The sequence below is a fragment of the Pterocles gutturalis genome, unplaced genomic scaffold, assembly GCF_000699245.1.
Source record: "Pterocles gutturalis isolate BGI_N339 unplaced genomic scaffold, ASM69924v1 scaffold16405, whole genome shotgun sequence".
Taxonomy (NCBI): Eukaryota; Metazoa; Chordata; class Aves; order Pterocliformes; family Pteroclidae; genus Pterocles; species Pterocles gutturalis.
The window spans coordinates 20,032-46,210 of NW_010146149.1; the positions used below are offsets into that span (position 1 = coordinate 20,032).

Genomic DNA, 26,179 nt, shown 5'->3' on the forward strand with positions numbered 1-26,179 from the left:
AAATGCAGAACTGAGAAATGGGAAGGATGGCTACTCCTAGTCCACAGGGGAGTCCAATTCTGGGTTGAACTGTATCCAGCATACTAAACATTCTGGTTGCTTATCAGTGTACCAGACACATTGCAAGTTCGACTTCTGCTATCCTTTCAACCATTAACACACTCATTCACACTTTAATCTCTGTGCAAACCTTTCTCTGCTTATCTCAGTGAGAACACATTGAAGAGTACCAACTATTCCAGTGGATACACCAGTCCCTCCACGCACTACAAATAAAATGACATGGATATGTACATAAAGCTAAATTTTTCACATGGGAATGATGAGCCTTCACCATATTTCATAATATATTTTTCATTTAAAGAACTTTGCTTCTCAGAAGCAATTCAAACCATCTAATAGTACAATACTTTTTCTTTTTTTGTTTTTTTTTTTTGCACAGTCCTCCTATGTATTCCAGTCGAGGCCTACACTATAGGCCTTGCACAGACAGGAAGCAGCTTTAAAGTGTATGGTATGGCCACAGTCCTATAGTAATGTTCACAGTCAAGTTCTCACACTGTCATCCCTTCATGACATGACTTGCAGATGGTACACTAGTCTGGTCTGCAGCGGATGAGCCTCAGTTTTGGGTAACGTCTGTGTTGCTGAGGTGTGGAGCACGTGGCTGTTCCTCTTCAGTAGTCACCTGGATTTTACTTCCTTGCTCTCAAGGCTCTGATGACTGAAAGAGTCTCGTATCTTAACAACTTCAGATGCACACAAGTGTCCAAAAGACTTGGTGTACCAGTCTGGCATGTGGCCCCTGATGCGTGGAGAAAAAGCAATGATGAGTTAGGTACCAGTAACTCTGCATGCATTTTCTTAGTCAGAATCAAATACATACCTAGCTGGTTAAATGCCTGACTAGGAAATCTCCTTATTACTACTCAACTCAGCCTTACTAATACATAGACTTGCTCAAAACCAAGTTTGCTGCAGTGAGGAAAGGTTAGGAGAAGTTTTGTGAGAGCTTCCTCTTTACTAACTTAATATTAAAATTAACAAGTCCTTGCATCCAAATACATCGGTCAGAGGAATAGGTGGGATTATATACCCATAGCTATGCTCGAGTACATACTGGAGGCTTCTAATGCAACAAACGACACCTGCTGTTAGATGTGCACTGAAGCCAATTTTCTGTGACATCTCAGAGACCTGTGTGCGTGCCTTTGAGAAGCATGTACTACTGGCCAAGCTAAAGCCTATTGAACCGTCTAAATTTTGTGCTAACTACATGGAAAGCATACAAGAAAAGTTACCACCACAAAAGGACCAAGTGGAAATTCATACCTTAAATCAATTCTGCACATGTAGGTAAGTTTAGATTTTCCTGACCCGCAGGGCTCAATTAGATACCTAGACAGGAGCACATTGACTCTAATGCCTGCCACTGGAGCACGGTCATGGTCCACTGAGGTTGACAAAAGCACACAAGCTCCTTTGGGGAAGTTTGTCCTCCATGTTCTAAGAAAACAAAAAGAAAAAAAAGTCTTATCTTTGACAAAAAGTAATTCAAACATCCAATAAGACTTCAAATCATACACAAGCAGATATTTACCTATATAACTTACATTCTACAGAAATTGCAGGCAAGGTTGCCATATGTGTAGGATAAAAACACCACTGTGTATAAAAATCTTACCTTAAGACTACGAAGTCCCTGGCTGGGTGAGGTGCCATGCTGTTCTGCACATACTGGTATATATCTGTCTGGCTATCCAAAGGTTCGATTACTTTTGAGTCTATAAGATCTTCATCCCAAAGATGCTGCTCTTTAAGTAAACGATTTAAAATGTCCTCTGGCATAGCTGGGATTTCAATGGTAGTTTTCCATAACCGGAGTGGGGGACCTTCACATACCTGGGGAAAATCAGCACAGGGTCCTCAGTTTTACTCTTCCTTGCACTTTCTTTTCCTTTCTATTTTAGTGCTGCCTAAATACAGCAAATTAAATACACACACACACATATGTGTATATGTTGTACTAAGCTCATTCGTTCTAAGCTCAGGCTGTTTTCCTAACAGCCAAAAGACTGACTGACTTCCAAATTATTGGAAGGATGGCACGCTGACTTCCAAATTATTGGAAGGATGGCACGCTGACTTCCAAACTATTGGAAGGATGGCACGCTGACTTCCAAATTACTTTTTAAGTTACAGTTATCTCCTCCAGTATGGGCCACTATTAAATTGTGATGCTACAGAAAAATACCCTATTTTTCCAAGTTTATTTTTAAAATATCTTCAATCGCATTGAAACACTTCTCCCTGTGCTAGTTCCGAGCTGTGCAAGATCAGCGGCAAGAAACTTTTTTACTACTGCCTGCATAGTGGCAGTGCTTGGAGGCTTCATTCAGCCTGTCAAGGCTTTGCACCAGAGCTGTGGCATGAGTGACAGTGTACATACCTTCTTGTAGGCCAGCTCTGCCTGCTCTGAGGTGGAGCAGCTGACCCAGCCTTTAAACTTCTCCTTCATCTCTTTGAGCAAGTCGTCCATGCAGTCCTGGAGGTAGCAGTGGTAGTCGGAGGGCTCAGCAGTGCTGCTGCCGCCCCGGAGCTCCTCCAGGCTGAGGGGACGTAGGTCCTGCTCTGTGTACGAGTTTCGGCCCCTGCTCATTTCTTCAGGTATCTGAGGTACGACAAAAGTGACATCATCCTCTTACAGCTCTTTCCCCAAATCACAAAGCTAGTCTAGCAGCTTGGCAGCCACAGAAACATGGGTACACTAGTTTCGTAAGTGCGGGACGTGTATGCATCAGGTCAAGCACTCAACGTGAAGAAATGCCAAAATTAAGTTTGTGACTTTGATTTAACTCAAATTAGTCTCTCATTTGGGGTGTCTTATTTTTTTCTGCAGAGTATCCCTCTTTGCTACACAACTCAGATCCACTCCCACAGCACAGTTTATCCTGCAGACTGAAGGAAGGAGGGGTCAGTTGTCAGTCCCAAGAAGAGACAGGCATGTCCTCAGTCATGGGCTCTGAGTAGATTTGATGACAGTGAGGAAAACCAGGACTCAAGACTTGCCTGGTTCTCTGTCCCAGACCCTAGAGGGAGCATGCTTTAGTTCCTACAGACTCTTCAACCTACAGTCTGACAGTGTCACGTTCCAGGACACTTTTGTGGCCTAGTCTTGCTAACTCTTGGGAATTTAAGTATAAAACTAGCACTGAAATTCCTGGAAATAGCTTCTTGTTTTGTAATCAGAACTGAAGTTCACAGATCTTCACGGCTGCACAATAAAAGCTTTGAAAACATATTTCAAATGCAGCTTGGATGTAACAAAAAGAGCCCCAGATCCCACAACTGCCTTATGACTTTTGAGCACCAGTGCCAACAAAACAACTCTCTTTTCTTCTGGCACCACTTGTAATTCATGTATGCACCCAAAATAGGTTGCAAAGTTTTTTTAAAAGCAATTTATCACGTAATAAACTTTACTAAAATAAAGAGACATCCATAGCTTTCCATTATACAGCAGACCTAAGCCATGTTGGCCAATATCCCGGCCATCAGTTTTGCAGATATGTGTTTTACCTGAAAGAGCTTCTTGCATTCAGCGATCATGTGAGCTAGTCCTTGGGTTGCAGCCAGATTTTCATTTAGGTCTTTCTGATCGGGTTTTCCCAGGCTTGGTTTTCTTTGCATAACCCTTCGCAAGGAAAAAAAGCACACACACACAAAGACAGCTATTTAATTCAGAACAAGAGGGATGGTTGGTAAGAAAACAGTAGGATTCCCAAATCTGCAGGTGATTTAGAGCAGTGCTGCCTGGGACCAAATCTTGGCATGGTGCTACCAATGTCTCTCGCTACTCTCTTTGAACTTTTTTTTTTTGAATGCCTCCTCTTTCTTCCCATTTATGAACTTGCTTATATCGTAACAAATCTCTAACAAAAGGTAGGATCCCACAACGATTCCACACCCGGTGCCCTCTGAGGTGTCTGAGGTGATCAGAATTGGTTGAGTCAATGCTGGACTGTGCCTGTTGCACAGCACTGCTGGCTGTGATATGGGACCAGCATCAAAAAGCCCTGCTCCCTGGAGACGTACCTTGGGGAAGAATTCTCTCTTTTAAGTGTGTTTAAGTGGAAGAGGGAAGGTGCTAAGCAGACGGCCAGGTTTGTTGGTGTCATCTGGTTTTCCTTCACTGCAGCTGTGACATCACTCAGGAAATAGAGAAGAATCTGGAGGACCTCCCTGTTCTCATCAGGTAAAAGCATAATGGCAGCCTTGATAGCCTGGAGACGCTGATCCTTTGGCACATCTGCATAATATTAGTAATTCTCTCATCAGACCATTGATTTTCCACACACACAGCACGAATACATCCCAAAGCAAACTCCAGCTTCAAATATTTGACTCAAGTTCGAAGTGATTTCCTTCAGGATGCATACCATTCATAGGAAACATGAAGGAATTTTTTTTTTTAACCCACTAGTTTAACTACCCTCAGCTATTTCCTGCCTCACAAGTAATGCAAGCAAGAAGTTATGCCTAGGCCAGAGTTAATTTTAGATTTAATTTCAATGGCTACATGCTCCTGCAGATGCACTAAAATGACAGAAGCCTGGAGTCAGGCAGTGAACAAGCAAACAGTTCAGACAATTTAGAAATTCTTTGGCTTTCAAAGAAATTCAAAACATGAATGCATTTTAGAATAGGTGAATTAATTAAACAAATTGGCTAGCCAACCTTTTCAACAATGATGTCAGAAAATATCCAGAAAGTGCTTTACCAAACACAGAGGATTGCTTTATTGAGCAGATCATTCAAAGTCATGCGGTGGAAAAAGAAAGTCAACCCTGTGAAGCCCCATACCATTAAACAGCTCCTTGGTTACTAACAACAAACAGCCATTGGAAAAATTTGACATGTGTCTTAACACAAGGCCCTCTCCCTCCAAACTTGAAGGGAACAAAAAATGAAATAACCCAGACCAGATCTGCTTCTTATAAAGGGTTTTCCAACAAGCCATCTCTGAAGGCAGCATCAGAGTCTGAGTCCTGGAGCATTTATATCATCATTAGCACCACAGCACTCTCACTGCATGTCTCATAATACATGTGGTGTTAACCAAATATTTAATTAGCATTTGCTTTGGGCTTCAGCAACTCTGTATGACTAGCAGGTGAGTTTAGAAAGCAATTTTAAGCAAAAATCCACTGTCTTCCACATTCTGCCCTCAATCAGCTCAAAGCACACTTAAGACGCATGCAGACAATTCCAGTGCACCGCCTGGTGCATAACACCAAAGCAAAGGGAAGTTTTGTCCTTTGCAGGGAAGCAAAATTTACAGCTGCTTTACACAGAGATAATACTTCCTGACCACCTCTGGGGATTCCTCAGACCTACCACCTGCAAAAGGAAAGGCACAGATACTTCTGTACCTGTCAAACTTTTTCTGGCACTAAACCCACAAAGAGTTACTGTTTAATATGCATGGAAATGGAGAGTCTGATTAATTTTCTCCATAAACCTTTTTGGGAATCCAAACTCACACACACAAAAAATGCATGCACTGAAACAATGGTATGTATGTTTTTATTTTAAATTGTCACCTCAACCTATGGAGCTCTGAGGGAATTTCCTGTAACCTTTTTGTAACCATCATCATAAGGAAGGCACAAAATACAGGAAGGGCTCAAAGAAGGTGTTTTGCAGTAAGTTTTGTTGCAGCTATGCTACCATGGTGAGAGAGCTGGGGTGGTGTTAGGGAGTGTTTGGAGTTCTGGTCACCAACCATTAATTAATCTTTGGCCATTTCATAAAGTGAGAGTATTCCCAATGAAACAATGTTGAAGAAAACTTTTGAAAGACAATGCATTGTCCGGAAAGATCCAGCACAAAATTACCATCTATACAGAACTCAATTTACTTAGCTCACAAAAGAGAATGTCTCCCTTGCTGGAGTTGAACCTGCCATCTCAGAAAGATTAATTATTTCTTTTCATGTGCACTGATAAACTCCATTTTTGATGTGATTTATTCTAAGCACTTTCTGCTTATGGTACCTACCAGTAAAGTAGTTACAAGTCAGTAACAGAAAAGCTTTCAACTTAAAGGTTGTTTTCAAAAGTTTTGGTGAAGGATAAAACAATATGAACTGTAAGAAAATATGATTTTTTCAGCAACCTTGCTTTTACAAAATATCTCAGTAATTTAGTGGATTTCGGTCCCCTTGAAAGCCCCAGACTCCTCTACCCAACCACATCAGATGTGGCTTATTTTCAAACCATAATATCAAGTACGCTCAAAGAAGAGAGGAAATTTTATAGCAAGTGATGGAGGATTTATATTTGTTCCCAGAACTACAGGGAAAGGTGAAACGAAAAGAACTTGTACTATAAATCGTTATACAACTAGAACATCAAAAATCCATTCCTTATGGGGCAGCCTGAAAAACAATGGCTGCTGGAGAAAGACAAAGACCAACATATGTGACATGTGTTTTGTCCAGAGAAGCAATATTAGAAAGTTCTACCCTTGCTACACAAATGACCACTTGCCATCTACTGTAGAAATCTCACTACTTACATTGGTATATCTGTAAGAAGGTCTCGGAGAGTTTGTTGGTCATGAGAGGCTCAGGGAGATCACGGAAGAACTGCTTTAACATGTCTGCTACATCGTAAGCAGACTGGCCTTCATAGTTGACACCGTCTGTTGAATTCTCATTCATTTGACGCAAAGCCTGAATTCTTGATTTGACTCCAGATTTCCTAAACAGTCCAACCTAAATATATATGGAAAGGTAAATACTTTTACAGTGAGTCCAGCAAATTTGAAATGTAAGTATGCTCTTTAGCTTCTATGGGTTCTATTTTCACAGGAAGCTTTCCTTGCATTAATTATCTATTTTGTCCTGTTTAGAGTCTACTTTTTCCATTTGATCCAGGAACAATAAAAATGAATGGAAGGCTGGGTTTTGGGTGCTGCCTGTGTGTGGGATGAGAGTAAAGCAAAACCCACCTGATCCAGGCAGTGGTTGCGGAGGTACCGCATGGCTTGCTGAATGCTCTGCGGAAGAGGCTGCCCTGTGCGCTGGACGTTGACTTGCAGCGGTACTCCAAACACGTTTCGGTCTTTATAATCTGGCACCTTTATCCTCTTCATAAATTTTGGTACTGCCCTATTTAAGCAAAGGGAATGATAAAATTAAATTAGACCTCTGTTGACCATTTACCTTATGTTTTTCCAGTAATTCAGAAAGTAGTGAAAGTAAGTGAAACATTTTAGTAATGTGAAAAGTAGTGACAGTATAAATTAGCTAATCAGTTCAGGGCTAATCTGTTCAGGGCTGGGAAGGGGGAGGAGGACAGAAAACAGAGTTTCTCTAAGAGAAAGGGTTGACATTCAAGGCAGTATGCTGCCTGTAAGTATTAATGTGGTGCTACTCCATCAATATTAGTAGGATAAAAGCTACAGGGTAAAACTGCAGGGGCCAGACTGAATTGCAAAAGAGTCTAAATAAATCCTGCGGTCAGTGACCCTTTATAACACTGCTTCTTTAGGTTTTGGGAAAGATGGGCATTGGAACAATGAGCTTTTGTATGTCAACTACTTGTTCTGCAAAGTCCTCAAACTGGGTCCACCACCCACCAGTGTGCATAACAGCAGGAAACTGATGTAATACATTTGAGTTTGTCAGCTAGAAACTTCAGCTCTATAAACAACCCCTTTGAGGAACCCCCCTCCTTGTCAGCCAGTGACTGTTGTTACCCTCACCTCCCACTCCAGTTTCAATGAAAGGCCTTTCCATCTGCCTATGACTCCAAGGAAAAAGTTACTAAATACAAAAGAATGATTTACCTCCAGGGTCCCCAAGAGTATTGGTTTCATAAAGGGGAAAAAAAAAAAAAACCAACCCAACATAAAATGTGAAAATATTGAGATAATTTTCCAAAACAGGGAAAAAAGCTAATGTGAAGTGTAACAACTAATAGGATACAGTAGCGCTGGAAAACAGGGAGACCTATTTAACATTTTAATATACAGTACAGCTAATACAAACAGTGCATTAAATTTACAGCTGACTAATCTGTTACATAGTAAAACAGAACCAATTTGTATTGCCATATAGTTAAATTGAGGGCATTATTGATATATGTATGAATAATACTTGCTTTGTCAAAAAACATGCCAATGGAATGTGAAAAAACACATTGCGATCTCCACTGAGAATCCGAAGCATGCAGGGATAACTGGTCAATACTTATTTCTGTCTTTCAGAACAAACAACTTCTGTACTTAGAAAGGCTGACATAATAACAGCCTTTGAACAGAAGGTACTTTGATGATGAACCTAAATATTCTCTATGACTCCTGGGGAAGGGAGGAGGCTGGCTTGTGGTAGGGAGAAGAAAAATTTCATTGCATCTTTTACATCCTGAAGGTTACACAGGCTATACTGCAGATTCAATAATAAAAGAGCTTTCTATTTCATTCTTTTGACAAAAAACATTCCACTGTATTAGACACCTGGCCACAGCAGAATTGCTTCCTACAAAAAACTCCATGGTTCTCCCAATCTTCCCCCCCGCCCCCAACCCCCACCATCTTTTTTGCAAGTTAACTGGATTTCCAGTGGTGGATTCAATGTGCTTTACAGAAGGGAGGTGGTTTTTGGCTAGTGAGACACTGTAACTAAAGGAAATTTACATTATTTACTGACATAATGATACAGAGAAACTAATGCAAATATTTAAGAATAACTGAAGAGAAGCAAGCATCTACCAAGAGCTACTGAGGTCTGTGCCACTGCTCATTAATTGCCTCAATATACAACTAGTCTTTCTTTTTCTACGGATAGTGGACATCTTCCTGCTCAGAAAGCTGGCCTGTACTTTATTGCTTTTATTCCCCTCACATGCGCCCAGTAATACACTTCAACCTAACAAGATTATACCTATGTAAAGGGTTAGCAATTTCAGCCTTGTCTTAGGCAACCAGAAATCACTGGCAGCACAGGCTGGAGGAAGAAATGCAAATATGGAAAAAGAGGGACGAGGGATTCATTGCATCTTTCCAAAAGTTGCTTAGGACAAGCCCAACCACCGTGCTTGTATAGCCGGCCTGTCAATGCATGGCCCTGTGCTCTTACCAGCTGAAACCGTGCTTGTTGGAAGGCGTGTACTTCTCCAGGAGCGCAGTCAGCTTCAGCAGAGAGTACTTCTGCAGCAGGTTCATCTGTGTCACAGACTGGCAGCTGATCTGCAGTGATGCCGAGCTGAGGCTGGGCCGGTGGGAGCTCTGGAAGCTGTGCCACCTCAGCCTGTGCCTGTGGAGAAGACAGAGGACAGAACAAGGACCGGTCATCGAAACGTCTCTGCCAGACACGTGCAGGAAGTACTGCAAATGTGCTTCTGAGCTGCCTGCCCTTGGCAGCTGCTGTCGTCTAGAGATTTCATAGGCATCAGCTGGCAGCATCCCTGCCTCATCTGGTGCGATGCTACACATGCAGGCACTTCACATGGGAACGTGCACTCTGAGTGGACCCACAGTATTAATTACATGGTCTTGCCCTATCAGATATCCTACAAGGGGTAAATGCCCACTTTCAGTAGCCCTTTCAGTATTAAGGCAGTGAGAATCAAAAAACTCCATTAAGAAAAAATTGTCCAAATTTTTAAAACACATCAGATGAGAACTAAACACTTCTAGAAGTCCCACCAAGTTTATACAAGCAGCTCTAGGTGACTAAATGACAGCAGAAACCAGGTTCCAAATCATTTGCACCAGTTTTAAAGGAAAACTAGAAACAAAGCAAGGAGTTCAACTCCTTGCTCTACTCAGAGTACAAAATACAGTAATCTGTTCCACGGTAAAACTCCAAGCAGAAACTGGGAGGGCACTGGAGCTCCCCCAGTCCCCCACTGTGCTACAGCGATCAAGAGACAGTAAAAAAAAAAACCTCATTTTCCCTGCAGATTTAATGTTCCATCACACTATTAAGAAACAGCCTTCTGAAATATGAAATTTTTTGAAACAGTCTTAAAGTCAAGACGTTTACTACACACCGACAAAAACCAGACCATACTTACACTGGCTCTCCCAGCAAACTTAAAAAGTGAATAACCCTACTTGAGGTCTGTCTCTCTCCCTCCCACATACCATTTCGGTTTGAAGAATCACCATCCCCCAAAACTGTTTTAACACTGCTCCTAAAGTTGCCTTGCTGAGAGGGCTGTTTTTCAGTGATGACTCAGGCTGAACATACAAACATGCAGCTATGAAATGCGGGAATCACTTGTCTAAAAGGCTTGCACAAATACTTCCCTCGCCTGTAATTGCTTTGGGAATTGATGGGAAGAGCACGTGTGTGCTTGAATGGCCACAACTTCTACTGTACCTTAACTGAGTGTGGTACAGCTACTGCAGAGCCACTTGGTCTGGATGGGACCTCACCAGGGCCACCCCAAGCCCTAGAGCTCATGATCTCACCTGCTGGACCGCGTCAGTGATGCGCCCACCCCAGAATCCCTCCTGTCTTGCATCCCCGCAGGCTCTTCTGTTTCATTCAGTGAATTCCCCGTACTGTCAAGGTCACTCGGTGTTCTTCGATCATGATCTACATCAAGGTGGATCTGCTTTGGAGAGGAAGGACATGGGGAGATGGAATCGAGTGCCGAGTCGGAGTCCCCTTCATCCGAGAACTTCTCTGACCACTGGTTTACTATTCTCTGCATCCCTTTGACATGGTACAGGATGTCGTCTAGTTCTGGGAATATGTCTTCATTTTCGAGGTCAGCCAGGTCACTTGTACTTGAATACAGGATAGAGCCTGGCACGTTGTCGTAAATACTCAGGCGGCTGCTCACTGAGCTGGAGGAGTTGCGCCTTTTCCCTATGCCCGGCTCTTTGGAGCTGTCACTGCTATTTTCCCTCTGGAGGGTGACATGGCCATGTCCATGGAAACTCCCTGTCCTCCAGTTCACAGAGGCATTGTTTTCTGTCTGGGAGAAGTTGCCGTTGGAGAGTGCTTTGGGAAAAGTGCCAGGTTTATGATCTTCAGGGATAAAAAACACGGTGTCTTCTGCAAAGCTTCCGCGGTTCTTGAAGTTCTGTTCCATCACGTCACTGAACGTTGACTGGTTGAAGGGGTCGAAGCCTTCCAGGTACATGCCCACCCTTTTATTGTACGCACTGAGGCTACGCGTTCGTGTGACGGGACTGGGTGTGCTGACAGCACTGCTCGTCTCAGACTGACTACTGCTGCTGCTGGTCTGGGTGGAATTGGAGACGCTCCTCTTTCGTACCATGGGGAGGCTGATGTGATTGCCATTGAGGGTGGAAATCTCCACACAGTTAAGTTGTTTCAGTTTATCTTCATCCATGCCCTCCTGCAGGATGGGCCCGCTAATAATAAGGCCAAGCTTTGAAGGAGCTTTGCTCTTGCCATGGTGAGAGCTCTTGATTTTCAGGCTCTCCATTCTCTTGAGCAGACTCTTTGTTTTGGACTTGGTGTTCTTCTCATTGGCTTTTGTATTGAAGCTGAAGCTGTTCAGCTCCCTGGGCGAGGGCAGGCTGCTGAATGAGTCATCATTTGCTATAAAATTGCTCGATGAACAAACACTCACGACCGAGTTTGTCCTGGTGGTAGATGCCTCGCTCTGCAGGGTTGGTTGGTGGCTGCTGGTGCTGCTGATACTCAGAATGGAAGCTACCTCTTGGCGTTCACTAAGGTCTGTTAGCACGCTCTCATGGCTTGCTGCGTTAGTAAGGAGAGGAGCTTCTGGGGAGGGAGTATTCAAGTCTGGTTTTGGAGGGAACACATCAAACTCTTCAAGTCTTGACCACCTCTTGCTGTCCCTCTGAAAAGTCCATTTGCCACTTATTGCACAAGGTTCATCTTCATCTGAATCTTCACTCTGCAAGGAAGAAGAACCCTGAAAGTACTGCTTGCAAACTGCCTGGACAGCAAAGGCAGTCACATTTAAATACAATGCCCACTAAACTGCTTTAAGCACGATCTTGTTCTCCCTGAATTTAAAGTGAAAACAGTCTTTTACTACAGGGAGAGGAAGATTAGGCCATAAAGCCCATGTTTAGAAAAGAAAACACAGGACAGGCAATATATTTTAACAGTTTTTAAATACAAAAGATATATGTTTCATAGAAAGAAACAAACAATACAATCTGCTTTAAATTGCTCTTTTCTAAAAACCCTAGTATCCACAGACTTTTAATTAATTGGTCACAGCGGATAGCCCTTAGATCAATGGAAATTCCTGGCATGCATAAAATTTTGAACTGGAGTCAGTCAGGGGTTGGGGTCCCTCTGGACTCTCTCCAAAGTTACACTCTGCTGATAGTAGCTGTGTGTTTATACTCCTCTTTGCAATTATGAGATGTTTCTCATATGCTCTGAATTGTAGCAGTTGAATTCCTTACCCTTTTGGGAAGTCTGAACGATCTCCTTGCTGTGACTAATGAGATAGCAAAAGAAGCTCTTGCGCTGCAGGAGTGTGATGCCTCCAGGCTCTTACCTGGTCCACTCTTCCTCCCACAGGCTAGGAGCTAACATTTTAAAAATGTCCTGTGAAGTTTCTCCTTCAGTCTCCCTTCAGGCAAACTTTAACGCTCACAGACAGCAAGGAGCAAGAGCTCATTGACAGTATAGCACATAAGTAAATTGTAAATAACATCTCCACTGGTCACGTTTGATGTATGAGTAATGCCTGAGGGCACAATTACATGTACATCACTTACGCCCACAATATTTTAATCTAAATACTAAAAGGGAATGATCCTGGGACTGACATATTTGGTCTTCCAAATATCTGGAAAATTTCATGTTGGAAGAATAACACCAATGAAGGTATTTTAGTATGACACCATGAAACCACAGAATAACCTTTGGTGTTCAGAGTAGGAAACGATAATTGCCACCCAGATCCATAAGTTTCATTCATTTGTTTGAATTGCTTTAATTTAAAAACAAACACACATGCATGCCCCAAACTGTAACTATCTGTGCGCCAGAAGCACAAACATTTATTCTCTGAAAAACAAGTAAATTATTCCTATTTCAAGTATTTTATTTATGCATACTTTAGCTCCTGATCCTCTCCTAGTTTTGGGGTGGTTTTGTTGTTTTGGTTTTTTGTTTGCTTGTTTTGTGGTTTTTTTTGTTTTGTTTTTGGTTTTTTTTTTTTTTTTTAATAGCACATTTCATCAGCTCAGGAAAATAAGTGAAACATATTTATTTTTTTTAACCAAATACACGAGACACAAAGCAGGTATCATTTTCTTTGTTTCGAACTACTACAAACTACTTCTGCCCATGATTCATGAAAATGCAAGAGGACTTGGCTTGCTTATTTAAAGTTTTCAGGAGGAAAAAAGTCACCTGAAACTGCCAATGGATAATAATGACGGTTTGGTGGTGAATGTGGTTTGTCTGGAAAAAAAGGAGCAGTAAAGTGATCTTAATTTGCAAAGAGGTCAATGGAAACATAAGGAAACATTTTTTCCCCAGTGCTAAAAAGCTTTAACGGCTCAGTATTGATTTTAGTGAAGTCAACAACAAAAGGGAATAAGATCCAAGCCCATCTGCCAGAACATGGGTGGTGAATGAAAACCAGGAAGGACTGAAACAAAAGGTAACATCCAGACTCTGGAAGATCTGGGGTTTGGACCTGAAGACAGGTCTGGTCTGACCTCTAACAGCAATACTGATCATTCCAGTGTTAACAAGGTTCAGGAACAAGGAGGAGAAATCTTGTGGCAGTCATAAACCGCAATCCATCTGCCTATTTTAAAGAGTTCCTATATATGCTGCCACAGAGTGTTATCTTCTGGAGCTTGGATGCTGTTTCCAACATACCACAAACAGATAAAAATTAATTCCTGGTAAACAACCTCAGAGCATTTGTATGCATTCTTGTTAAGGGTAGGGCAGCATTGTATTGCCTTAGCTCAGTGGTCTTTATCTGCAGTTGTCATATCCCAGGGGATGGTATCAACTGCTGATCCATCCTAGGACACACACATAGCTTTAAGACTGCTATTGAGTGGTACCTTACCACAAAACCCCAGCAATTCAGCTTTCTGTCCATACTACCTTACTGAAATTACAGTAGGTGCTCTCTTGTTTCGCACCACACTCCACAGGGATTCTGAAGATTCAGGAAACACTTTTAATTCCTGACTCCCTGGAAACATGCAAACTTTCTAAAAAGGTAGCCTACGTATTTTGTAAATATACTGCTTTAATTCTGAGCTACATTATTAAAAAACAATGAAACAATGTGCCCCATCCTAGAAGGATTGTCTCTTTCCTTTGCAGGCCAAGTACAGTCTAACTGATCCTGTCTACACCATAATAAAATAATGCAATTCTAATGTGATGGCAAAGGACAAGAACAGTGAAGATGACGCCAAAGATGATGTTCTGAAATTCAGGCCAACTCATCATGGCTGGTCAGGACCTCCTTCGTTAAGCCTGCTTTCTACAATCCTGCCTGAGTGCAGGTACTACTCTGCAATCCCAGCGCCTTTCAGACTGGGAGCAGCATCCTGGGGAAGAGTTAGCTAGACGTACAACCTTCAGCTGCAGCCAAGCCCTGGAGTTTGCACTCTGTGAGAACACAGCATGAAACTTAAGCAGAGTTTTGACTGCGTGTCCTTGCCAGGTTCTACTGAGGTGTTATCCCAGACTGCAGCTAAGCAATCTGCTAGATGGTGTTTTGGGTTTTATTAATGTAGTAACAGAAGACGTTAAAGGAACTTACCCTTTTCCTGTGGGGACTAATTTCCAGCTTCATCACTGCACATTTGTTTAACGTATTTAAGCGCCTGCAAAGCAAAGGAAACCGTATTAAGAGAACACTCCAGTGTTTTAATACAGGCTATTCCAGTTCAAAAGCTGTTGTGAAGGCTGTTCTCCAAACTGCTTTGCATACAAATAGCCACAAGCAGAGTTTCAATTAGAGCCCTAATTACACTTAACCATTAACCCATTACATTTGGCTGTATTCTAACTTCAGAGGGAGGGATGGTTGAATATTTGTCACAACTACCTGCATCAAAGTAAAGAGAAGTGAAACTTGGACTGAGAAGTGCATTATATCCAATGAATTTGCTTAAATAGCAGACATCTGAACCCTGAAACAATCTCGACAGACTGAAAATAAGGGAAAAGGGCTTCTTATTTGATGCTGTGTACATGTGCCCATGTGAAACAGCATGCTGCTTTAAAACTGTAATTTATAAGCTAAAATCTCCCAGAGGAAAATTTCTTTTCCACTTATTAGGTGTCTATTTTGTTTGTGACCAATGATTTATTTTCAATACATTCCTGGGACAATACAATTCACCAGTTTAGAAAAATAATAAAAAAAAAACAAAACAAAACACAGACCTGATTTTTCCTTCCTAAACTGAAAGTTTCTTTTATACATAAGAATGATATTCTGAAGGACTAAAATTTAAACAAAACCAAATTGCTGCAGCAACAACAGTCAGCCAGCCTCCCTGTGTGAAACCTGACAGCAGTCTGGATGCATACCTTGAAGTACTGTAAGAATGTATATAAGCATCCCTCTATTTCCTGAGTAGCTAATGATCTGGTAGGTATTTCTAAAATAAACAAACACAAAATCTTTCCTCTCTCTGTCCCCCAGAAGCTCAGTGTGCAGGGCTGAGCACAAACAGCTTACTTAACGCAGAGCAAAGCTTGGCACTGTTAAACCCACAGCTCCATGGTTTAGGAACAGCTAAGTGCAGGCTCCTGGGGTCTCCTGCCCTCCTCCCAGCCCTCGCCTCCCCAGAAACTGCTCCAGAAACATGGCTCAGATACAATCTGCACTGGTAAAGTGTGGTTAGAGAAATGCTGGTGCTATGGCAAGGCAAAGGGCAGCAACAGGCTGGGTGCAATGAAGAAGGCAGAAAAGCTGAAGCAGCTTGGATGCGATGCCTTGGTCCCTTGTGTCAATACTTCCACTTGTGAGGTGTACTGGAGGCTGGATGAAGACACTAACCAAGCTGAAAACCAATCTTTCGATACTTTCTTGGTTGATTTTCTCCCAGGTCAGTTCCCTGTGCTGCGTGAAGGTTAGTGTGTGCAGTGGGGACGCAGATGAGAAGAGCTGCTACTTTCCTTCAGCTGGACCACAGCCCATATCCATCAGGAGCAAAACTAAGCTTTAAAAAGCCTAATTCATTCTGAAGGAAGTTGTATAGTTTTCGCATAATTTGTTTGAGCAAAGTGTAAAGAAGAGCCTATATCAGCAGCTTTGAAAAGATTAAAAAAAAAAAAAGAAACGCTGACTTGCCCTGTTGCTTCAGATGAGTCTTTTCAGATTCATGAAACTTGTATCTTGAATCTAGAAAATGTGTGCACAGGAAGAATTACTAGTTTCCTCTCTTTCCCCTCGCCTTTTATGCACAGGATTAGTTGCAGATGGTATTTACACAGGGATTCATCCTGAGGCCATCAAAGAAAATGGAAAAGCTCCTACTGGTGCTTTTGCTCCAGTGGTGAAGCAAAAAAAAAAAAAAAAAAAAATAAGAAATACTATTGGCAGTTTGATCTATAATTAGGCCCAGCCACAACACAGCAGAAAAGAAGAGAAACAGGAAGAATTGCCATGGGTCAAATAGTAGAGCAGTGGCAGGTTAGGAAAGTTATCCAGATCTCTCTGTTTTCGTATTTGCTCTGACTTTAAAGGGCAGAAGGCTTGGTCTTGCCAGTTGCAGCTGGTGGGTACGTGCATAAGTCCAGTGAATTTCAGAGGAACTGCATTTATTGTGTGGGTGAAGGGTGAATGTCCCATCTACATGCTACACACAAAACGTGTTTTTGTTTTTAAGAGGCCACACAGCAGCAGAAAGCTGCGTCTCTCTCACTGCTATAAAAACATTATCCTTTCAAACTCCTGGACCTCAAAACCAGGGAATATTAAACTGGTTTCAGTTCTATATTGCATAATAATTTACAAATTTTACAGTGTTGCAACCTTTGACTTATGCAGAGAGAAGTTATCACTGAATCCCTGTATCAGGCTTTATCTAGCTCCAGCCTGTCTGCCTGCTAATAAAGATGATCTCTGATTTCACAAAGATTACATCCCCAGACTTTTTTCCTGCACAAATTAAAACCTTGAAATAGGTGGAAAAGGGTACAGCAAAGACCTCTATTTCCACAGAGAGAGTTTAAGAAAAAAAATCCCCCAGTGCACACCTCACAAAAATGAGCATGAAGGCAAGATAAGGTAACCCCCAATGAGAGAGGTTAAATACAATAGCAGTGAGGCAAATAAAGGCTCTGTTACACATCTGACATGATTTAATCACAAAACCAGTTTCCTTTTAAAACCCAAATGCTCTGCAGTGATTACCTTAGGTCTGCAACTTTCATTATATACATCACACATCCTGCTTTAAGTTGTGCTCAAGTCCAGCAGTGCCCAGTTCCTTAAGCTACAGGACGCTGAAAACACAGTACAATATGCAAAACTGCCTTCCCAACACATTACTGAGTCTGCAAAACTAAGCTCACAAAATTTAGGCTTTGCCTGGGTAAGAGTTACCTATACAACTGTCATTAGCCTTCACATATGCTTTGCAATATTTTTTAGCACATAAGCATGCATTCATTTTTCTACAAATCTCATCAAATCAATGCTTGTTAATGAACCACAATTTTCTATTCTGGCTCTGGACCTTCTTCCTTGGTAACTCCATTCCCAGATATAAATGCAACTTACCATTTCCCTACTGACAGTCAGCAGGTCTGCCTCATTCTTTAGCTCCATCTTATTCTTCACAAACCTCTCTCAGCAACACCTTTGCAGGGACAAGATGGGAGATGGAGGGATGAGGCAGGATTGCTGAAGACAGCAGTTGCAGCCTTTTTCACCATCTGGCTATCTCAGTCTCAATTTCTACAATGCCTCCTACCCCAGCCACTTTCTTTCTGGATGGCTGACTGGACGACAAGATAATATTCTTTCCCATCATTTAGATAAATGCCTTTGGGTCAGCCCTCTCTCTGTACATCTTCACATCCAGATGGTATGTTACTCCTGTGGAGTGTTATATCCCCAAGATGTCACTTTTCCTTACCCTCCATGTACTCCTACCCAGGCTCCCATCCTCCTTCACCCTGGCTCTGCAAAACCCTTCTTCCTGAGGGTGACAAAAGCAACAGGACCTGCCTCTCAGTCCCAGCCGCTGAGTCAAGACTGGCCTGTACCAGCCCTGAGCAGAAATTACACTGGAAGCCTGAACCTTCTCTACTCAAAACATGAGGCACTGGAGTTTCTTAATGCATTTTTCCTAGTCTTTGCCTCAGAAATGGTCAAAGTAGTTTAGCCTGAACTCTGAGAAAGGCAATCTGAACAAGGCATTCGCTATGAAAAATTTCAGTTTGAACACCTAACTTCAGCTAATCTATAAATTACAATATGGGCTTATAAGAGAAAGTCGGTGTTAATCTAGAAAACAGTAAGTTCTATGTGAGCCATAACCCCAGGTAATTCATTCTGCTCTCATTAACAGGAGACAATTCTCACCCAATGCACCCAAGAAAGGTGGTAGCAATGCAGAATATTAGATTATACATTTTAAATTGTGATTATCAATCTGAGTAACTGTATGATCTAGATTTAAACTTTAAAATATTTTCTTAATGGATTGAAATCCTTAATTCCTTCTTACAGGGCAAATTCCAACTCCATTGTACCTGTAACTAATTGATGATACAAGGGCTTTCTTGTCTCACTGCAGTGGAGAGCCTCTACGTTGGCTCCTGGGGTTCATCTTGACGTTCTACCCTGCAAAGGAGGCCAGCTCTCTACAAACCAAATGATATCAGCAGTGAATGCTGCTCCAGCCAATCCGTTACAATTGATTTATTGGATGAGAAGTCCTAACGGTAAAAGACTAAAGAAAATTGCTTACATAGTGTGGCTATTTTCTAGCTATGCGTAAGGAGATAAAATAGGATTTCCAATATGGTTTGCTATGTATTTTGTACTTAGCAACAACCTTTAGAATAAGCATGTTTCAGTACTTAGTTTCATCAGCACATTATGCAGACAGTTATCCTCTGGAGACAAATTCCCAGTCATTAATCTACATGAAGCCTTACGAAACCAAGGCCAGCAGTACTTTCAACAGACACTACATGAAGCATCCCAGCAAACTGGAGTCTCTCTTTTTTTTTTTTTTAAACAATAGTAGAATCTTGCTCTTACATTTTTAAGCCTATGTTTCATGATAAGATCACCAAATGACACTTCTTAGCCATCTGTCTTCTTCTGTTACCATACGCTACATCTGTAATTTAACTTTCAACTCACTTTTCACTTAAAATTTTTTCAAGAAAAACCTTAATGGCATGGTTATTGATACCTTTTCCATTTAGAAAGGAATTTGGCAAAACATTTACTAATAAGTTGTTTTTAAAGTTATATTAGTTTTCCTGCTTACTAATTAGATTATTAAACAATAATTTATAATAGTGTTCAGATGTAAACTACCATTTAAAATGCTTCAAACTTACAAAAAGTCCCCGTCACTGTGATTTCTACAGTCTTTTTAAAAGCAATTTGTTCAGATACAGTAATTAGAACCGCTGACAGAGCACTGGTTGTTATACAGAAAAGCAGATTCTCAGCACAGATGACTTACTATTTTGTTTCCATCCACTGCATACAGTGTTCATTTAGCTCTGTGATGAAAATGCAAGTAATTCCAAAACTATTATGATTTTCAGTCAAGAAACTGTCTCACGACTGCAAGTTTAAGTCTTCTACTGAGTAAAACCCTCTACCGTTTACACGACCATGGCATAAGTCAAAATAAACTCTGTCTTCAAGCAGAGATGCAGCATTCCAAATGACATGCCTTCTCCACGTCTTTTAATGAGCTTTACAAAATTTAACAAGGAGATGTGGAGAAAAAAAAAAAACAAACCTAACGGTGGAAATGTGATAACGTACTGCAGTTATCAAACACAAATGACAAAGGGACAAATTCAGACACCTGAGACAATTAACCAAATTACTTCAGTTTCATTTTGAGGTGGCATTCGAACGCTTCTGGGGAAACTTTAGCTTCGGTTTAAAAGTTATCTTCGAAAAGATAATTCTGATACATAAGCCACAGGCTTCAGAATGATATAGTTCAGCCTTTAAACAGTCTGTCTTAAGCTACAGCAAGACAGGTGGATTCCTACATATATTACACAGAAAACAATTTTAAGATTAAAACGAAGAGGTTATTTTACAATTAGCAGACCTATGAAAGACTTCCTAGTTTCACAAAATATGTATATACCCCCATAATTTTGGTTTGCTTACCTTTATTGGAAGGCTTACAACATAAACTTCCATTCTTAGGATAAATATATTTCTGAACATAGAGGACAGTAAAAAAAAAGTGCAAACTGCTTTTATCGATTACATAGCAGCAAATCGCAAAGAGATATGGAGGGCATATTCTTACTTGCACAAGCAAGAAAGAATGTGCTACCTTTTTTTCCCATATAAATAAATAATCCCAGGTCTAAAAGTATTCTCACAGGCGAGCACTAGGTCCAAAATACGCTGGCTTTACTGTAGCTTGTTTTCCTGGCAAGGTAAGACGATGCTTCTGGGAACCAGCATTTATTCACATTGCTGTACTTTCTGTTCAATGACTTCATTAGTTCCGGAGCACACAAATAAGCACACCAATGCATCACACTTTAATATTGATGGAATAGGTGCCCTACACTTGAGTAGGCATCTTGAGTGTGATTTTAACATTAATGAGATTTTCCCTTCCCAACGACTGGACAACAAATCTGTTTTCTTAGTTTTAAAATCTTGTAAACATTTCTGAAGAACTTTAAATTCCATTCCCTCTCTTTAGTATGGCAGTGATGGCATGAGAAAACTATAAACTTAGAGCCTTTCTTATAAGGGTTTTGTAATTCATTAGAATTACTGACATTTAGAGTTGCAGACATCATGCATGCAGGATCCAAAAGCATTCATTTTACAGACAATTTGGAAAGCTGCCATAATGTAGGACAGAGGCAGAAAACTGCACTCATTTCTGGGTAACAGGAGACACAAAAAGTTAAGGCATTTTTTGACACTTAAGTTTGTGGACTCACATTGATGTCAGATGTCGTTGAGTGTCAGATGGGGCCACTGTAATTTCTCTTATGATAAAATCGGTAATGCTGAGGTTCTAGGTCTGTAAACACATGCTGCCACACACCAGCAAGCCTTGCTCCCTCTTTTTCTCTACCCATCCCTCCTCCTGCCCCTGCAGCTGATTGTGGGGTCCTGCCCCATCCTTCACAACTATTCTGAACTTCATCATGCCTTTCCATGAGCTGATTTAATTTGTTAACCCAGCAACGAACTATCCAGACTCTTTCTGCAGGGTGAGTGAGTTGAACTGGCTGAACAACAAAGATATGTAATGGGAGCACACGGCTGAGCGCAGGCCAGCCTTCGCAGTGGTGGTAAACTCTTCACATTATCCCTTACAGCCATACCCACGTTCACTTTTGTGATCATGGCACACACGGGGTAATGTGCTGAGGTCAGCATGAGGGTTTGTATACATAGCTTTTTGGTTTGTTTGTATACATAGCTGCTCACCAACATAAGAAAGAAGAGTAACAGAGTGCAGCAGCATAGCTTAGCTAATACTGCTCCCAAAAAATCCTGTGTGTAAACAGATGCTCCAGTTGTACATGCCAATGGCTGTAGCCAGAACAGCTCTGCTTGCACATGCCTAGCTAATTTGGGAATGAGTAATGAAAGCAAACTAACAGTAATAATTAAAAATATGCCTATGAAATACCTGTCACAAAGACTCCTGCCATTTAGCTCCCAACTTTGTTTTTAGTAAGCTCCCCAAACATTACGTAGCCCAATATATTATTTTAATGAAAACTGCATACTGATAGTGGATAATAAAAAGGTCTCAAGCAAATGGTACATAATTCAGCTGAGGTTATGCTTTCCCCAGGTTATACTTTCTATGACATGGTAAGAGTCTTGTTTCAAAATGCAGTGCGATTTTTTTTCACTTACCTGCACAAGGCCTCAATAGCATCTCTGTCCAGAAAGTCATGCTCTCGCTTGACTAGAGCGATGTCAATTGGAAAAAGGAGATCTGTAGGAATGAGATAGATGAGGAATCAAAATGACTCTGTTACCATCAGTGAGTTATTTCAAAACAACGATCTGCCTCCAGTTGAGCTCACCAAGATGCCAGTGCCTGGCACTCCTCAGGTAAACATATGTTACCATCTCAAATGTCAGAGATGCTTCCTTTTCACATACAAGCTTTTGACATGCATCTTTGGTAACTGAAAGCTCACATGCAAAATGGGGGAAAATGAGCAAAGCAGAGATGAAACAATGGGAGAGTGAAAGAGATAAATGCGAGCTCCTTATCTGATGTGAGAAGTTGAAACTGATTCAGACTAGCTTTATTTAAAATAAATATACACTCTCCACCAAAGTACTAATATCTCACATTAAAGAAGAAAGGTCAGCAAACCCCAAATCTCTGGAAAAGAATGAAAAACAGAATCTCCTTGGCTGTTAATCAGGCTATTTAAAAGTTTGACACCATTACAACATTAATGAGATATGGACGAAATGAAAGCAAGCCAAGCTGCGTGGAGCCCATACTGCCTCCTTTCCTTAGGAGATTATTTAGATAAACAACTGGGAGAGTGAGGGGGAGGAAAAAATGTTGGCAGAGAGCTGAAAATTTACTACAGCTCTGGAGCAGCAACCACATATATATTATTTACTGTCCTCCACAGATTCCTGACTGTCATACAGGTCCTGATCCAGCATTCCTTGCACAGCAAAAACTCCCACCAAAGCCACTGGGCGTTCAGGGCACACAGCAATACAAGAACACACTCTGAATATACTGTTGCACTTGGATACAACATTTCTGGTCCAAGTGAGTGTCTACAAATATTTTAATCTCCAGAGACTAGAAAAAAGTGAGCTGAAATTATTAAAAGAATAGGATTGATGTTAATTTGAGAGGCAAATAATAATCTGGCTTTTTTAAATACCAATAGATAATTTCTCTAAATGAACTATGTGTCCTGATTTTGCCTCAGGAATTAAAAAAAATAAAATACATATTCTGTGAAATGCAAGAAATTCTAACCTTTCTACAGGAAACCGCAGTTTTAGCAAAGCAACTGACAAAAGTTCACTGATTAATCTCCATTTTAAATGCATACTGCATGGATCACTCCACATAGGTGGCTTCTCAGAACTCTCGTACTATGCCCAATTGATCCACAGGTATCCCCTTCATTATTTTAAGTCCCAAGTGCAAGTAAAGGGGCTGAGCACATTCAAGTGACATTTTTTACCAGTGCTGATGTAAGTTTTTCCTTTGAGAAAATTAGAACCTTAGAGTGCCCACAAGAAAACATGGGAGAACTTAAGTGAGAAGAGGTGACTTGGAAGAAGTTGATAGTCTGCATAAGTCCATTTTTTTTTAAATGCTTAATTTGTGCTTTGTTGTGGTTGCTGCTGACAGGGGGGCCTGCAAAGGACAATGGTGCATTGTTTTCATATAAGGACAACTGTCTTTTCAATGGGTATGGCTGGCCTTGCTCTCACCTCTGCAGTCCGTTTGATGCTAGGTAGGATACGGTCCTACATTAGAAACTTCATACAAGTTCAGAGTCTTTAAGTAGGGCAATGGTAACCATAGGTAGGATGTTTTTGGAATAAGAGTAATTTCTGAGGAGATTTACAGCTCAGAATAACATGAAACCTCCAAGCCCACATATTCATCTGGGAGTCTTGTCCCCAGTTTTAACAAAGCCTGGAAGTACAGTCCCAACTCTGCATTCCAAGAAAATCTTGGCATCTCCATTGGCACAAAACAAAACAAAAAAAAAAAAAAAAGAGAAATAATGAAAGAAAAATTAATTTCTGAACAGGCAAAGAAAAATTTTGCCAAGTGCTGCTTTTGAAAGTGCTATTATAATCTCATATTGCCAATGCAGCTGCAAATCAAAGCTCGAGATAATTTTTCAAGAAAGTCAGCTCAGCATTTGCTGTAATTTCTAACAGTTATTCGCTGTAAATAATGAACTTTCTATGCTCATTCTTACAAGCAGCAGCTGGAGTTTGTTTTATAAAAAAGAAGAGGCAGATAAGAGTGCATAATAATTTCACTACAATGCATGCAATTTTAAGTGGGGTTGGGGGAAATTCTGAACAATAGTATATCTATATAAAAAGAACCTCTATGACGTCATACTTTAAACAAACTTCTGTATTTTACTCCGCATCACTATAAGAACTGCATGCCAAAACTGCAAGTTCCTAGTAGGTTAGAGAGACAATGAAAACAACAGTTTTGCTTGAGCAAAAGTGGACATGCTAAGCAAATCCATCCCATGGAAGGACAAATACAGTCAGTGCAGGAGTCAGGTGTCTCTTTGAGGAGCTGCTGCACATCTGAGCAACAATGGCTTTTATGTTCTTTTGTCCCTTCATAGTGAGCCTGTGTCTAACACCAACTCAAGCTGTTCTGAAAAACCACACAGGATTTGGGAATCATGAGGTGTACAGATGCATCCACGCACACGCAGAATTTCCTACCTCTGCTCCATTGGGACAGCTGGCTGGGGGAGCTGGACACAGCTACTGTGTTTCTCTGAGACAGGCTATACTGGGCTTGTAGCAGCAGACAAAACTTCTACAAAATCTACAATGTTTACAAAATTTCATTTGTTCATTTGTGTTTTAACCACAGGGAATGTACCATAGTGCTAACATATGGTTTGTGCCGTGAGGATATTTGGAAGCTTCAGACTAAAACAGAAATCTGGACTGAAATTAAACTCCCAAGAGTGTTTCAGAGTCTCATTGGGTTTAGTACATCTATGCGTGCGGTGGGTAGAAGAGTGCAGCCCAGACCCTAAAAATCATCTCATGTGGTGGCACTTCAGTTGTGCCCCTGAACCTTATTTTATTGATGAATATTACATTTCATTGTCCAAAAATTGCCAGGGGATGATCAGCTTGCAAGCTCAGGTGCCTACCTTCATAAAGCTGTGCATACTGTGGGAACCCGGCAGCCCGCAGCCAGTCACAAGCTTCCTTGGCCTCGATTTCTGGAAGAGGGCACAAACAAGACACGCTCCCATCAGTGAACTGCAAAGCAAAAACGTCCTCTCCACCACTTCTACTATTCCTTTTAAAAAATAAGCATGAAAACATTCAGCAGTTTTGAACTAAGACGGAGGTTTGCTTATCCCAGTTTGCTTTTTTCTTGTCATGATCAAATATATCTTAGATACTGGAAAGTCCTTAGCATTCATTCATGATTTATCAACAGCTCATCACGTAAATAGTTAGAGAAACAGGCACAGATTAAAACTGCAGGAGTTACGGATTATTCCGTACAGGTTTTGTTAATGCCAGAGAAACCAGCATCGTAATCAACTTGAGCTGCATTTGTTCAACAAACCTTAAGATCCTCTTGGCCAACTATTTTGTCTTGACTGAAATTCCTAGAACTGGTAATACTGTGCACTTAACATCTTGTAGAGAGCACTGACAGACCCAAGCCCAAGAACAATTGACACTGTACTGCAGCTCGCTCAAGAGCATATTTGCTACCCTGGTTTCACTGGAGATCTTCAAAGCTTTTATGAGGTATGTGGTATATCACAGGAAATTCAGCTTTCCTTCACACTGCCCAAAACAGCATGCCACAAAATTAAAGTATTCACATTTGTATACCTGACAATGAAAGAAAGGAAACATTCTGAACATGGGTTATATTAGTCTGTGAATAAATTATACAGAAATTAATGTTACCTAATATAAGCAGAAATAAAGGAAATGCTATCTTATTAGCTCAAACTTGGAAAATATAAAAGGTATCTGACATATTCTCCAGGTGTTCAGGAAACTGATTGGGTTAATTTTGTTCTAAAAATTCAAGAAAGTGCTACTGGAAATTTAGGTCCCTGCTTAGAACTGATCAAACAGACAGCGAGCAATCAGAAACTCAAAGTTCGTCTGGCTTTGATTATATTCACTCTTCTTGATGGACCAGAAAAGAAAAGCTTCATTATGTACAACTCAGTAGACAATTTTGCCACCTACTTGGAGAGGATACTATT

The 26,179-nt window shown here is 41.0% G+C and overlaps 1 protein-coding gene across 1 annotated transcript; it reads right to left on the bottom strand.

The window, feature by feature from the left end:
* Positions 1-431: 431 nt before the first annotated feature.
* Positions 432-25,157, bottom strand: DLC1 (DLC1 Rho GTPase activating protein). The gene is made up of 13 exons (XM_010085635.1): positions 25,091-25,157; positions 22,086-22,167; positions 14,778-14,841; positions 10,486-11,912; positions 9,146-9,322; positions 7,015-7,174; positions 6,580-6,778; positions 4,096-4,309; positions 3,580-3,694; positions 2,450-2,671; positions 1,685-1,902; positions 1,333-1,506; positions 432-805 (listed from the first exon to the last, which is right to left on the bottom strand). The coding sequence occupies exons 3-13, from the start codon at positions 14,808-14,810 to the stop codon at positions 685-687; spliced, it is 3,060 nt and encodes a 1,019-aa protein (XP_010083937.1). The 5' UTR covers positions 14,811-14,841; positions 22,086-22,167; positions 25,091-25,157; the 3' UTR covers positions 432-684.
* Positions 25,158-26,179: the final 1,022 nt, after the last annotated feature.

What these genes read in the sequence shown, in the direction of transcription:
- DLC1 (XM_010085635.1), bottom strand. Translation starts at nt 14,810, where the DNA reads ATGAAGCTGGAAATTAGTCCCCACAGGAAAAGG. An exon ending in AACAAGCACGGTTTCAGCTG is followed by an intron (nt 7,175 to 9,145) that starts GTAAGAGCACAG and finishes TTGCTTAAATAG; the next exon opens with GGCAGTACCAAAATTTATGA. An exon ending in CTTCTTACAGATATACCAAT is followed by an intron (nt 4,310 to 6,579) that starts GTAAGTAGTGAG and finishes AATATTATGCAG; the next exon opens with ATGTGCCAAAGGATCAGCGT.